Source organism: Artemia sp. Qi Xiang Cuo, chromosome 16, assembly GCF_049724085.1.
Source record: "Artemia sp. Qi Xiang Cuo chromosome 16, ASM4972408v1, whole genome shotgun sequence".
NCBI lineage: Eukaryota > Metazoa > Arthropoda > Branchiopoda > Anostraca > Artemiidae > Artemia > Artemia sp. Qi Xiang Cuo.
The window spans coordinates 23282529-23296406 of NC_142809.1; the positions used below are offsets into that span (position 1 = coordinate 23282529).

The 13878-nt window shown below is 35.8% G+C and overlaps 1 protein-coding gene across 2 annotated transcripts in view; it reads right to left on the bottom strand.

Annotated features, from left to right (window-relative positions):
- The window catches only part of PlexA (plexin A), a 339500-nt gene that overhangs the window by 75728 nt on the left and 249894 nt on the right, over positions 1-13878 (bottom strand). For both annotated transcript variants that reach the window (XM_089102579.1, XM_089102578.1), the window contains exon 12: positions 5806-5983. In XM_089102579.1, the coding sequence (XP_088958705.1) occupies positions 5806-5983 (178 nt within the window). The remainder of the gene's footprint in view (positions 1-5805; positions 5984-13878) is intronic.

Below are 13878 nucleotides of genomic sequence, written 5' to 3' on the forward strand. Positions count from 1 at the left end.
ATCTTTTGCCACAAAAGATTTCGATTAAATTGATAAATGGAAACCACTTTTCAGATGACAAAATGTTAGCCTCATAGCAATGGGATTTTAGTAGTGTGTTATCAAAAAGTCCTGTTGCCACTTCTATTGAACTATTGGCGTAACCTCGAAACACATAGTTGCAAATGAACTTGAGAAAAAAAAGAAAAAAAAGAGGACAACGAAATTTTTTAAACCCTGGGTCAGTCTCCCCAAGAGGGGAAACTTTCTCCCAAGATGTTCATATTTTCTTTAAATACTTTTATTACAACCTCTCCAATCCATCCGATGACATCTTACTGTCCGTTTGGCCCTAGATTGATTTCCAAAGGTCGTATTTTTTGGCAACCTTGACTACTTGAAATTTGTGCCAGCTATATTTAAAATCAGATAATTATATTTTACCCCAAAAACATACCGCAAGAATTTGCAATGTAGGCCATTTTCCCCTGACAAAATATTAGCTTCCTAGTCAAGAAATGTGAATCCCAGCTCACTAATTTCAAACATCTCCCATAAGAGGTCCTATTGCCACAAATGCACTTTACCAAAGACATAGAAATGTTGAATCCTGTTGTCGGAGCAAAACTTTGGGGTTGTTCCATGATTTTTCTTTATTTCTATACCACAATGTTGTATTACCTGAAAGTGGCATTATTCTCATTTCCGGGCATTTTAGAAAAGTGTGAAGCTCGGGTAGACTTGATGAACACGAAATTAAATTTTGTAAAGGTACATATACTTCTTGCCTGTGGCTCAAAAGGATGGTTTTTACTTGGGTTTGAGCCAGAGCCAATAGCAGCGGCGTAGCTAGAGGGAGGGGGTGGCAAGGGGGTTAACTTTTCCCCAGACGTGGTATTTCTGGGGGTGCCAATTAGATAATATACCATATATTTCATGAAAGATAGTACCCCTTAAGTTGCTAGGCGAGGGTGCAAATACTGAAAGTGCCCCAGGTGCTGATTCCTTGTCTACGCATCTTGCCTAAAGTATAGGAGCTGAAGTGGAGTCTTAGTCTATGTCAGAGAGGACTAACTAACGAAGTGTTTATTTTTTTCAGTCATGATGCTGCATTTGAGAGGAAATCTCCGTCCAAGATGGCGAGCAATCAGGCACTAGTTTCAAATTAAAGATAGACTGAAATATAAATAGGATTCAGATTTGGAGTGGTTCTCTTGCCCTTTCGCCAAAATATTTTGGAGGTCCAAAAAAGTCACATTTTCCCACAGATTCCAAAGTGGTGGCACAGACTTTGATGAACAATTTCTTTTCGCAATTTCGGTCAATTTTGTTATTTCGTGTTCAGTCTAAGACTGAACCAGAGGAATTTGCCTCTCAAAACATTTGCCATATTTGCCTCTTAAAATTAAATAGTTGGTAAAATTAAATAGTTTAGTAAAATTAAATAGACTGGACAAAGGGAAAAGACACTGAAAAAAATTTGCGCCAAAAACCAGCTTCACCCAAGTTAGGTACAAAAACGAAGTAAGTCCTGATTCGGTCCAAAACAAGCAGCGGTACTAGATGTACCGTGCCCCCTCCGCTACTTCCTCCTCCGTAAAAATCAGGTTTTGAAGTATATGCACTATTTATTGTAACCACTCCTCTTTTATCGATCATTGATGTCTTAAAAGTTGATAAACATTTTCTTATTTCCATTACTGTTACTTTTCTTTTCCATGTAGCTTTGTAACTTCAAAGTACATTTGCTTGAAGATATGTCTTTGCAGGGAATATATTTGATTCTGGATGGCTGAGCGGCTTTGAGAACATTGGACCTTGCAATTTATCTTTTTTTTTTGCAACAACAATATCCATTTATCTTCGTGTTAATTTATTGACATTTAATGATCCGAAACAGGTCCTCCATAATCAAAGCAGTTGGCTCTCAAATCACTCTTTCTCCGTTATATTTTTTGACAAACAACTTCCCGAGACAGTTAAAAACATAGTCCATCTGTCATTTAACAAAAAGCTAATTTTCTCTAAATGAAAAATCCAGTTATAAAGAAAAAAAATGCAATGCTGCCCCATTATTTATGTTGGTTTCTTGCGACAAAAGGGAGAATACATTTATCACTTGAGATGAATATAAGCTTATCTTGGAAATAAATAGGCCGCAGGAAAATTGAGTCAGGAGCCTTGGCTTACAGAGAAACAGGCCTATTTTAGGCAAACAGTATTACATTAACTATCCCTGATTTCTGGCATGTACGGAAGAATTTATTTTGCTGGGAGAATGAGAGAAAACTTCATCAAAATAGCAAAAAAGACTAACAACCAAATGATATATATTCCAATTTAATTATAGCGGCAACCTAGATACGAACGTACGTAATAATCTTTGAAAAACTCTATGCTAATTACTACCTCACACGTGCTTTCACTTGGTGTACTCTGTCTGTTTTTTGTTTCCTTTTCTTTCTTTCCTTTTAGCACAGGCGCGCTCTGTGCTTCATTTATTATTATTATTATTTTTTTTTAGTTTTATTTTCTATGACGAATTTCAGAAATAATTTGTAAAGGTATCATAGGCAGCGCAATCGCGCTGCCTAAGTAAAGAACGATGTTGGCACACTGTATCATTTTTTTTTCTTTTAGACCAGGGCACTTCGTATCAAAGGAGTTGTCGTAGAAACTTCGAAAGGGGTTCAATCGATTGGACATTGGAGTGGCTTGTGTCCTTTTTAAGAGTCGAAAGTGATTGGAAGGCAAATAACTTCCCTTCCACGCCCACCATTTCTCGAAACACATCCAATCAATATTTTGAGATAGCCATTTTGTTCAGCGTAGTTGTTTCTCATATAAAAATTATGTTTTTGAGGAGGAAACTCCCCCACAGCCCTTAGGGCAAGGGTTGTAAGTTATGCCCTGGGGGCATATATAGTTTTTATAGAAAGTGTTGTTGTAGAAACTTCAAAAAAGGCTCATTCGATTGGAAATTCAAAGGTCTAGTGCGCTTTTTAATAGTCGAAAGTGATTGGAGGGTAACAAACCCCCCTCTCACGCCCACCTTTTCCCCAAACACATCCAATCAAAATTTTGAGACAGCCATTTTGTTCAACGTAGTTAAAGGTTTTAGAAATTACGTCTTTGAGGATGATAACTCCCTCGTAGTCCTCGGGGCAAGGGTTGTAAGTTATGCCCTGGGGGCATATAAGGTTTTTATAAATAGTGATGTTGTAGAAACTTCAAAAAGGGCTCATTCGATTGGAAATTAGAAGGGCTTGTGCTCTTTTTAGAAGTCGAAAGAGATTGGAGGATAACTAACAACCCTCTCACACCCACCATTTCCCCAAGGAATCATTCGATTGGAAATTGAAACGACCAGTGCCCTTTTTAATAGTCGAAAATGATTGAAGGGCAAGTAACCTCTCACGCCCACAATTTCCCCAAACACATCCAATGAAAATTTTGAGATATTTTATTCAAGGTAGTTGAAAGGTCCGGAAATTATGTCTTTGAGGATGACAACCCCCTCGTAGCCCTAAGGGCAAGGATTGTAAGTTATGCTCTGGGGCCTTATAAGGGTTTTTATAGAAAGCGTTGTTGTAGAAACTTCAAAAAGGAATCATTTGATTGGAAATTCAAAGGGCTAGTGCCATTTTTAATAGTTGAAAGTGATTGAAGAGTAACTAACCCCCCTCTCAAGCTCACCATTTCCCCAAACATATCCAATCAAAATTTTGTTATAGCCGTTTTCTTCAACGTAGTTGAAAGTTCTGGAAATTAGGTCTTTGAGGATGACAGCCCCTCCCCATCCCTCAGGGCAAGGGTTATAAGTTATGCCCTGGGGGCATGTAAGGTTTTTTTTGAAAGCGTTGTCGTAGAAACTTCAAAAGGGCTCATTCGATTGGAAATTGAAAAGGCTAGTGCCTTTCTTCATAGTCGAAAGTGATTGGAGAGCAACTAACACCCCTCTCACGCCCACCATTATCCCAAACACATCCAATCAAAATTTTGAGATAACCATCTTGTTTAACGTTGTTAAAAGTTCTGCAAATCAAGTCTTTGAGGATGACAACCCCCTCACAGCCCTCAGGGCATGGGTTGTAATTTATGCCCTGGGGACATATAAGGAGTTTATAGAAAGCGTTGTAGAAACTCAACAAGGGCTCATTCGAATAGAAACTGAAAGGGCTAGTACCCTTTTTAATAGTTGAAAGTAATTGGAAGGCTTGAAATTTTTATAGTAAAGATCGCAGTGGGTACAATGTTTTTTTTTTTTTTTTTTTTTTTTTTTTTTTTTTTTTTTTTTTTTTTTTTAGAACAGGGCACATCGTATCGAAGGAGTTTTAGTTGGAACTTCGAAAAGGGCTAATTCGATTGAAAATATAAAGGGCTAATGCCATTTTTAATAGTCGAAAGTGATTGGAGGGCAATTAGCCCCCCTCCCACACCTACTCTCCCATTTGCCCATTATGTTTAAAAACTAAATGTTGCCTTAAGATTAAATCAAAATGCAGTGTGTTAATGCTAATTCCCAATAAGGCATCTCAGCAGTATCCCAAGAACGACTGAGGGTATTATGTTCAAACTTCCGGGGCTACTTTTGCTCTTAAAATTTAACAACAGAAAACGAACAGAAATTACAATAAATAACCGAGTCAAACTCAAAACGAGCAGAAAGTAACATGAGTAGGGCTCAAAACCCCTATGCCTTCCCAAGGCAAGAACACAATTTACACTTTACTGAAAAAATACAAATGAATGTGAATTGTCAGTTTAATATACGTATACTGATATTTAGTAATCAAAATGTTAACGTTATTTGATTTATTAAAGTTATAAAATAAAAAACATTTATATTTTTAGGGGTTTAGGGCATAGGGGTTTTGAGCCCTACTCATGTTAATTTCTGTTCGTTTTGAGTTTGACTCGGTTATTTATTGTAATTTCTGTTCGTTTTAGGTTTCATTTATTTATTGATGCTGATTTGCGGTAGTTTCACGCTTGGTAGATTATTTGGTTTTATTTTTGCTCATTTTTGATTTAATGGAGTTCTTTACTTTTCTTTGAAAAACTAATTTTGTGGAAAAAGTTTTTTTTAATTAATTCAGCAATAGATCAGCACCAAGGTTAAACTTAAAGACTACTAATTATGTGAAAACAACACGAAACCATTAAGAGGATTGGAAAATCACAATACGTCTTGCGGAGGAAGCTCAAACACCCCTCCCCCACTCGTATGCTTGCAAATGTAGTACATGGGCTTAGTTCAACTACTAACATGGGACGTCCAATTATTTAGGTGATTATTTCCCATGTAGGCTACATAGAGGTGTACTTTATGCTTTTTCTAGGAAAATACACCTACAGTATATTGCACGCAAGACGATTCAAGACTGAGTTGGGGCGCACAAAATTCCTCGTGCCCCAACTCTTCACGCCAGAGACCCCATCATCAAAAATAACTGATTTTCGCCAGTGGACAGTTGACCCGCATTGCCGTGCCTAGAGGGGAGAGAAGCCACGAAAAAAACACAAAGCTAGAGTCTTTTTTTAAAGCAAAAGAGCCAGTGAAGCCAACTCATCTCGCGAGTTTCTAACATTTCAGGCGCCGCAAAGCGATGTAATTTCTACGAAAAATCAAGCTGTTACTTCAGGACCCAATCCTGGTAGGTAGCTTTATACACTGATTTTAGAAACAAATTTGAGGTAGCTAGAAAAATAGCAAATTCAGCAGCGGTTCACAGGTTTCCCCCTCCCCCCTGTAACTGTTTTTAATAACTCATATTCTAGCAAAAAACCCTCTCTTCTGTAAACGACATTAAACTGAGTATTTACCTGAAGTCAGCAACCCGAACAATAACTGGTCCACGTCTAGCTTCACTTATTCCAGGACTATCAACAAGACAGACAATTTTCCTAGTCCTTACGTAGAGATGCTCGTATGGACTACATTGCATGCCAGCAACAGTAACACCGCCATAAATGTCTTTAAAGACTTTTCCTAAGTTTACACCTGTAAAAAACAGTAAGTAATTAGATCCAGTAGGTTAACACTTTTTAACAGCAAAACTCTAAACACCATCAATTACTTAACGACACACAGTAAGTGAGCAGCAGGTCATATCCACTGATTTTTAACACTAATATAAAAATAATAACAAATAATACACACTAATAATAAACACTATAATAAAAATAAACATTAATAGTAAAGAACGAACCCTAGCCCCATAGTAAACAAAAATTTAAAATGAATTAAAAAAAAACTGTCAAGTGAGGGAGAATTTGAGAATGGTAACTATTATTTCGAATAAAATTAATGATGAAATTTTACTGCGAGAACAAACAACTTCAAAAGACTGCTCAGTTGGAATTCGAAAACACTATCAGGACTTTCGAGGGATTGCTTAAGATCAGAACTACACATGGAGAGCAACAAAATGCTTTGTTGCACCATGAGTATCAAATCAATTTCTTACATGGCCCTGTTGCTAATTTCTGAAAAAGTGATTAGCAGGAACGGCTAGTAATGGACGAATGGACGCAGTATCAAGGTAAATGGGGCTAGTAATGGGCTTCATTTACACGTTTATCATTTGGTAGCAAAAATATTTCTACTATTTTCATGATCATTAATTAGCTTGCAGCACCTATATACGCCCCTGTTGGACAAACTATTCTTTGTCGACAGGATACTTTGTCGTCAGGATATTTCGAAAATTTTATCTTTATTTTCACTTGACTTCAGATATTGTACGACTTTTGAGATAAAAAGAGGGCATCCCGTGGCTTAAAAATTTGTTTTAAAACAAAATGTGGGCATTTTTGGATTAAGAAGCCAAAAGTTCGTAAAAAAAAAAGTCACAAAATTAGTCAACGAAATAAATTTCCTGTGAAAGCTTAGCAACTTCCTTTTTTTCACTAAAACTGATTAAAACGCTTCCAAATGGATTTAACGACAGTCGCTCATTAATACAGACATATGTTGTTTCTTCTGTATGGCCTAAATGGAAAATGGAACCTCACAGGCTTACAACAAAAAAGAGAGGATACTTGTCAATCTAGGTGTTTTATTTAAGCCTACCAACTACGGAAAATGGTGGAAGGAACTGACTCTTTTTCTCCCTCTGCCACTCTTAGTAAGCGTATTTCTCCCACCAGCTCTGTTTTCATAAGCTATATATCTTCTCCGTTGTTTCTAGTAAACGGGTTTGACCAAATTCAAAAGTTTCTATTGAAATTTGGATTTCCCGCTGTTCTAAAAAATTTCCACCGTCATTGCTGAATCAGGCTGTTAAATTTGGTCCACCAGTCTCGTTTACGCAACCCACCACCATAATCGCTACTTTGGTCATATGTCTCGAATTTCAATCCTATCTCAAATTTGAGAACATCTGTCTCAAACTTTAACCAAAAGTAGATTGTAATTCTGATTTTACTCGAGAAAGAGTGGTTTTGATTAGTTGTCAGTGACGCTTTGACTAAAGGCATAAGTGCCATTTTCCCATTCAGTAATATCAAGTCCGTGAAAAATGCTCTGAGAACAACAGCCCATAGTAACCAAAAGTTAAAAAACGGGTTTAGAAAACAACTGCCCAATGAAAAAAATTACTATCTGACACTGATTCAGGAATGGTAACTTATTTCCGTTCGTATTAAAAATATAAGTTTATTGCGAAAATAAATATATAGTAATTTCAAAAAAAAGCCTAAAACCCCTCGAAAATGACGTTAGATCAAAATGAAAAATGTACCATTGGAATCAACATAGATGAAAACCTTGTTCAGGAAAATTACTGTCCCCAACCTTGAACAACAAGGAAAATTACTTTTTTGCATGGGTAACTGATCTGTCTCCTTTTTTTTTCAGGGCTAGCGGTTTACCAGAACATCAAAGAGAGATACTTAATAGATCATTCAAAAGCTACTTCTCACATCTACGTGCTTTTCAAAAATTCCACCTCTGCAAGTGCCATATGGCACACAAATGACACATTATGTGCCATTTCTCAAGGGGTGGGACTTGCAGGCTACAAAAGAAAGATGTTTAATAGCTCACATAAAAGCTATTTTTCATATCTACGTTTTCTTTATAAATTCCACCACCTGCAAATGCTAAATGACACTAAAAATGACACTATCGATGCCATGACTCAAGTAGAAAAGCTAGTGGCTAGTGGGCTGCCTTCTTCGGTAGATGTTTAATGGCTGATTTGAAAGCTATTGCTCATATCTACGTGCTTTTAATCAGTTTTGCCATCCGTAAGTGCCAAATAGCAAAAAAAAAAACGGCACTTTTGGTGACGTATCTCGTGGAAAAGCTGGGGCTAGTGGGCTCCCAGTACTTTTTAGAGTGACGTTTAATGGCTTATTCGAAAGCTATCGCTCGTGTTCATATAATTTTTATCAATTCTACCATCCTTAAGCGTGATATAGCACTAAAACAATACTTTTGATGTCACTTCTTAAGTAGAAAAGCTTGGAAGTATAAAACAAAATCATCATTGTAATAATTGTGGTCCAAAATCCGTAAGTGGAGGTTTGCAAGAACGTCCCTCGTGTGTTCCTCCTCCAAGCCCCCTTAATAAGCTACGCAATTAAGGTACAGGCACTGACATATCAAATCACATTATTAGAGGCGATGTTCTATTGGTAAAGCGTTTGACTTTGAAATAATTTCTTGCGTTCGATTTCTGCTTGGGTATTTTTTTTTCTTCAATTATGGTTTTCTCCCTTCTATACGATAATTTTCAGATTATTTTACTGTTTTTGTAAATGTGATGCCTTAATTTTTTAAAGCATGTCCCAAGAAGGTATTTGGTCAAGCACTTTGATTCAAAAGGGAATAGAGGTCATCCAGTTCATGGTTTGCAACGACATTCTGAGTAGATCTCTAAATCCATAACCCAACAAATGGCGTAATTTTTTTAAAATCCTTGAGGGGGAGGGGAGGGATCAAAGTTAGAGCCAATTTTCCCAAATCAAGTGAAGATGACAGAAAAAACTGAAAAACTAGTTGTATAGTAATAAAAAAAAGGTAAAGATGTACTAAAGAAAACTGACCTGTTTCAGTGGATGCTTGAATTATTCAGGGTTATCTTAAGTTTTTGACAACATTTTTGGAGAAACTAAATTGCAGCTGCGAGGGGGGGGGGCAAACCGGAGTCTGGATGAAAACTGAGGTCTGGGAGGGAAAGTTGCCCCCTCTGCCCCATAGCAAATTACGCCCCTTACCCCAACCCCTTGCCAATAAGTGGTTGGCGAAGTGTATGCATGTGGTTCTGGAACCACTCAATGTTGTATATTAAAAGAAGGATTACTTATTGTTATACTTACTTAATCAAATTATTTACTTGACAATTCCACCGTAATATTCTCTCCATACGTAAGATTGTGCATCCAAAGAGGAAGAAAGACAAATGAAAGCAGTTCTGTATGGGAATTCAGGTAATTCTTCCCAAAATTTTGAAATGAAAACCCACTTAGATTGTAACACAATTTATCGTACCTACACAAGAAATGATCTTTTTCTGAAATTTCCATTCATTTCTGAGTAATCGGTGACTTTATTTAGGGACAGGTCAAACAAATCTCTAAGCCTAAAGGCACATTTTTGTTGAGCTGGCAAGATTTTTCGCGAGTATGTCGATATACAAACCTGTCCGCTCAGTTAACCTTTTGTGTCGAAGCTACTCGCCTGAAGGTACTTTCTTAAGTGTGACTAAATTTAATTTTTTTAACAAAGAATTAAATATCTATTTCTTCTTTTTTAATTTTTTTTTTTACAAAAAGTAACGACACTTTGTTTAGATTTTATTTTTTACTCTAAACTTATTTTTTCCTTCAATTCTTGTACGGCTTCTTGGTTCAGCTCCTTAATGAGGGTTGAAGTGTCTTATCTCCTCTAGATTGGAGGTGATTAGAAATTATATAAAAAAAAAATAAAGTTTTCAACTGAAACTAAGGACCAACATTAAAACTTAAAGCGAAAATAAATTATTCCGTATAGATAGAAATGGTCATATCAGTGTTGTTTCTAAATTAAATGTTAATCAAAAACGAGCATAGATTAATTTTATAAAACAAAGTTTTTCCAAGGGATATAAAGAGCGAAGTTGAAACTTAAAACGAACAAAAATTATTACTTCACAGCCTATCTAACATATATCAATAAAACTAATGCAAATAAATCAACTGGTAATATTTCCCTGTTTGTAGGATTACAGAAAACTAGCGCTTTGCTGAAAACATAAAAGCCAAGTATAAAAACAAGAATATTGATTTATGAGTGAAAAGTAAATATGTAGCCTCACAACAGCAAACTAATCTATAATGCTTTTTATTGTCCTACAGGAGCTGTGATATGAGTAACTTTCAGTATGCAATTAAAATTACCTTAAAGACTTAGGCAGAAAAATAACATGTTTAAAGTCGTTACTTAGCGGATAAAAAAATGGATTGATTTATACGCTAACATCTTGGTCTCACCTAGTATTACTCGAAATGAAGAACACATCAACCGTAATATGAACTCTGGAAATCCAGTTATTTCTCTAAATTAATTAAAAAAAAAAATTTCCTAAAAATTAGTTTTTCAAAGAAAAGTAAATGCCATTTTAAACTTAAGCTCAGCAGATAAAAATAACTTTCAAAATTCAAACTTAAAACGAACAGAAATTAGTATTAGAGAATAAATGAAACCCAAAACGACAAGAACTTAAATAAACAATCATAGTAAAAATATACAACGAGTAATAATATAAATGAATAAATAGAGCTTAAAGCGAGTAATCCTTAGATTGAATATGATTATCAAGCTTAAAACGAAAAAAAAAAAATTTCCTATTGAAGCATAAATGAAACTTAAAACGAACAGAAATTAAATAAACAATCAATTCAAATAAATTTACTCTAGATATTAATTTAAATCAAAAAATAAATCTGAAAACAAGTGAAAGTTAAATACAGTGCGCGAATCAAGCTTGAAACGAACAAAAATCACCAAAAACAAGAGTTTGGGTATGACCTCCTTCTCTCACTGTAAAAGTCTAAGACTTACAGCGCCATTGGCGCTTTACTGAAAACCAATTTTATGACAAATATTTTCTTTTGTACTTAATATTGAAAATAAACATTAAAATTATAGTTACATTTTGAACTGATGGATCTTTCAACAATTAATATCATTATACATCAAATATTCAATTTGATTTTGTTTATACTTTCCAAGACGGTTCAAGACGCATATAGTTTTCAGTAAAGCGCCAATGACGCAGTAGGTTTTAGACTTTTACAGTGATAGAAGGAGGCCATACCCAAAGTCTTGTTTGTGGTGATTTTTGTTCGTTTCAAGCTTGATTTGCATATTCAATTTAAGTTTCACTCGTTTTAAGATTTATTTATTAATTTACATTAATATGCATTGTATGTTTGTTTGCGTTGATTGTTTATTTAATTTCTGCGTTTTAAGTTTCATTTATGCTTCAATAGGAAAATATTTTTTTTCGTTTTAAGCTTTATTTTCATGTTCAATCTAAGGATTACTCGCTTTAAGATATATTTATTCATTTATATTATTACTTGTTGTATGTTTTTGCTATGATTGTTTATTTAATTTCTGTTTGTTATGGGTTTCATTTATTCTTTAATAATAATTTCTGGTCGTTTTGAGTTTGAATTTTAAAAGGTATTTGTATGTGCTGAGCTTAAGTTTAAAATAGCCTTTACTTTTCTTTAAAAAACATATTTTTCGGAGTTTTTTTAATTATTTTTTGTTGATTTTTTATTGCAAAAAAATTCAAGTTTTTAAAAATTCCTTGTTTCAAAATTAAACTTAAAAACAAAAATCAAATATTCATCAAAGTAACAAAACTGATATCAAAATAACAATATCAAAGTGAAAAAATGGGTTTGTGTCAACCTCGGAGTTTTTATTATCTGGTGTTTGAACTATTTAAAAAAAAAATGCTATCTCAAAATTTTTATCGGATGGGTTTGGGGAAAAAGGGCGTGGAGGCACTAGATTAAGCTTCGGTCTCTTTTGATTCCTTAAAAGTGAACTAGAACTTTCTATTTTCAATCAAATGAGCCCTCTCTGAAGTTTATACGAGTATCACTTCTATTAGAACCATATATATCCCCAGAATATAACTCACAACGCCTATCCGTAAGCCCTGGGGGGTTGTGTCGACCCTGGAGTTTTAATATCTGATGGTTGAACTATTTTTAACAAAATGGCCATCTTAAATTTTTATCAGATGAGTCTATCCATCCGATACACCCAAAGGCGTGGAGGGCGGGAGGGGCTAGTTTCCCTCTCATCTTTTTTCACTCTGAGAAAATGAACCACAACTTTTAAGTTCTATTCAAATGAACCCTCTCTGAAGTTTATACGAGCCTACCTTCCATAAGAACCATATATGCCCCCAGAGCAAGAATTACAACGCCTGCTCCAGCCCTGGGGGGTGTCGACACAGGAGTTTTTCTTATCTGATCTTTGAACTACTTTTAACGAAATAACCATACGTAAAGGAGTTTTTGTTATATGATCTTTGAACTATTTTTAACAAAATGGCTACCTCATTTTTTTATGAGATGTATTTGGGGAAAAAGGGCTTGGGGGGGGGCAGTTGCCCTATGATCACTTTTGACTCTTCAAAAGGGCACTAGAAATCTCGATTTCCAATCAGATGAGCCCCCTTTGAAGTTCATACGACGACCCCTTCTATATGAAGTGCCTCTGGGAAAAAAATAAATGGAGTGTGGGGGGAGGCTAGCTGCTCTCCAATCTTTTTTAACTCTTAAAAAGTGAATTACAACTTTCAATTTCCAATCAAATGAACCCTTTAGAAATTTATACATGTTTTCCTTCTATAACAACAATCTAGGCCCCCAGGGCATAACTTACCACGACGCCTCTCTGGCCCTGTGGGGATGAGTAGACACCGGAGTTTTTGGTTTCAGAACGTTTAACAATTGTAAACAGACATTGTGTCTAAAAATATGTATTTCATGCAGTTAGGGTGTGGAGGAGGGGGGAGCTATTTGCCCTCCGATCTCTTTTGACTCTTAAAAAGTGAACAGGAACTTTCAATTTCAAACAAATGAGCCCTCTCCGAAGTTTATACGAGTATCCCTTCCATAAGAACTATATATGCCCCTAGAGCATTACTCATAACGCCTGCCTCCGGGCCCTGGCGGGTTCCGTCGAAACAGGAATTTTTATTATCTGACCTTTGAACTATTTTTAATGAAATGGCTATTATAAAAATTTTATCGGATGGGCTTGGGGGAAAAGGGTGTAGGGGGTGGGGGGGGGGGGTGGTGGCTAGTTGACCTCGGATATCTTTTGACTCTTAAAAATTGAACTAGAACTTTCTATTTCCAATCAAATGAGCCCCCTCTGAAGTTCATACGAGCGTCCCTTTCATTAGAGCCATATACGCCCCCAGGATAAGACTTACAATGTCTATACCCCGGACTCTGGGGGGCATTTTTGTTATCTAATTTTTGATCAATTTACAAAACACTGACCATCATAAACTTTATAGCTTGCAGGTTTGAGGAAAAAATAGTGTGGGGGGGGGCTAGTTTAACTCTCTTGACTCTTAAAAAGTGAACTAGAACTTTCAATTTCCAATCAAATGAGCCTTCTATGAAGTTTAAACGAACATCCCTTTCATAAGAACCATACATGCCCTTAGGGCAAACTTAGAACACCTTCCCCCGTACCCTGGGGGGGGGGTTGTATTGACACCGGAGTATTTTTTATCCGACCTTTGAACAATTTTTTTTTTAACAAGATGTCTATCTCAAAATTTTCATCAGATGCGTTTTGAAAAAGAAGGCGTGGGGGGGGGGGGGCTAGCGTCCCTCGGATCTCTTTTGACTATTAAAAATTGAGCTCAA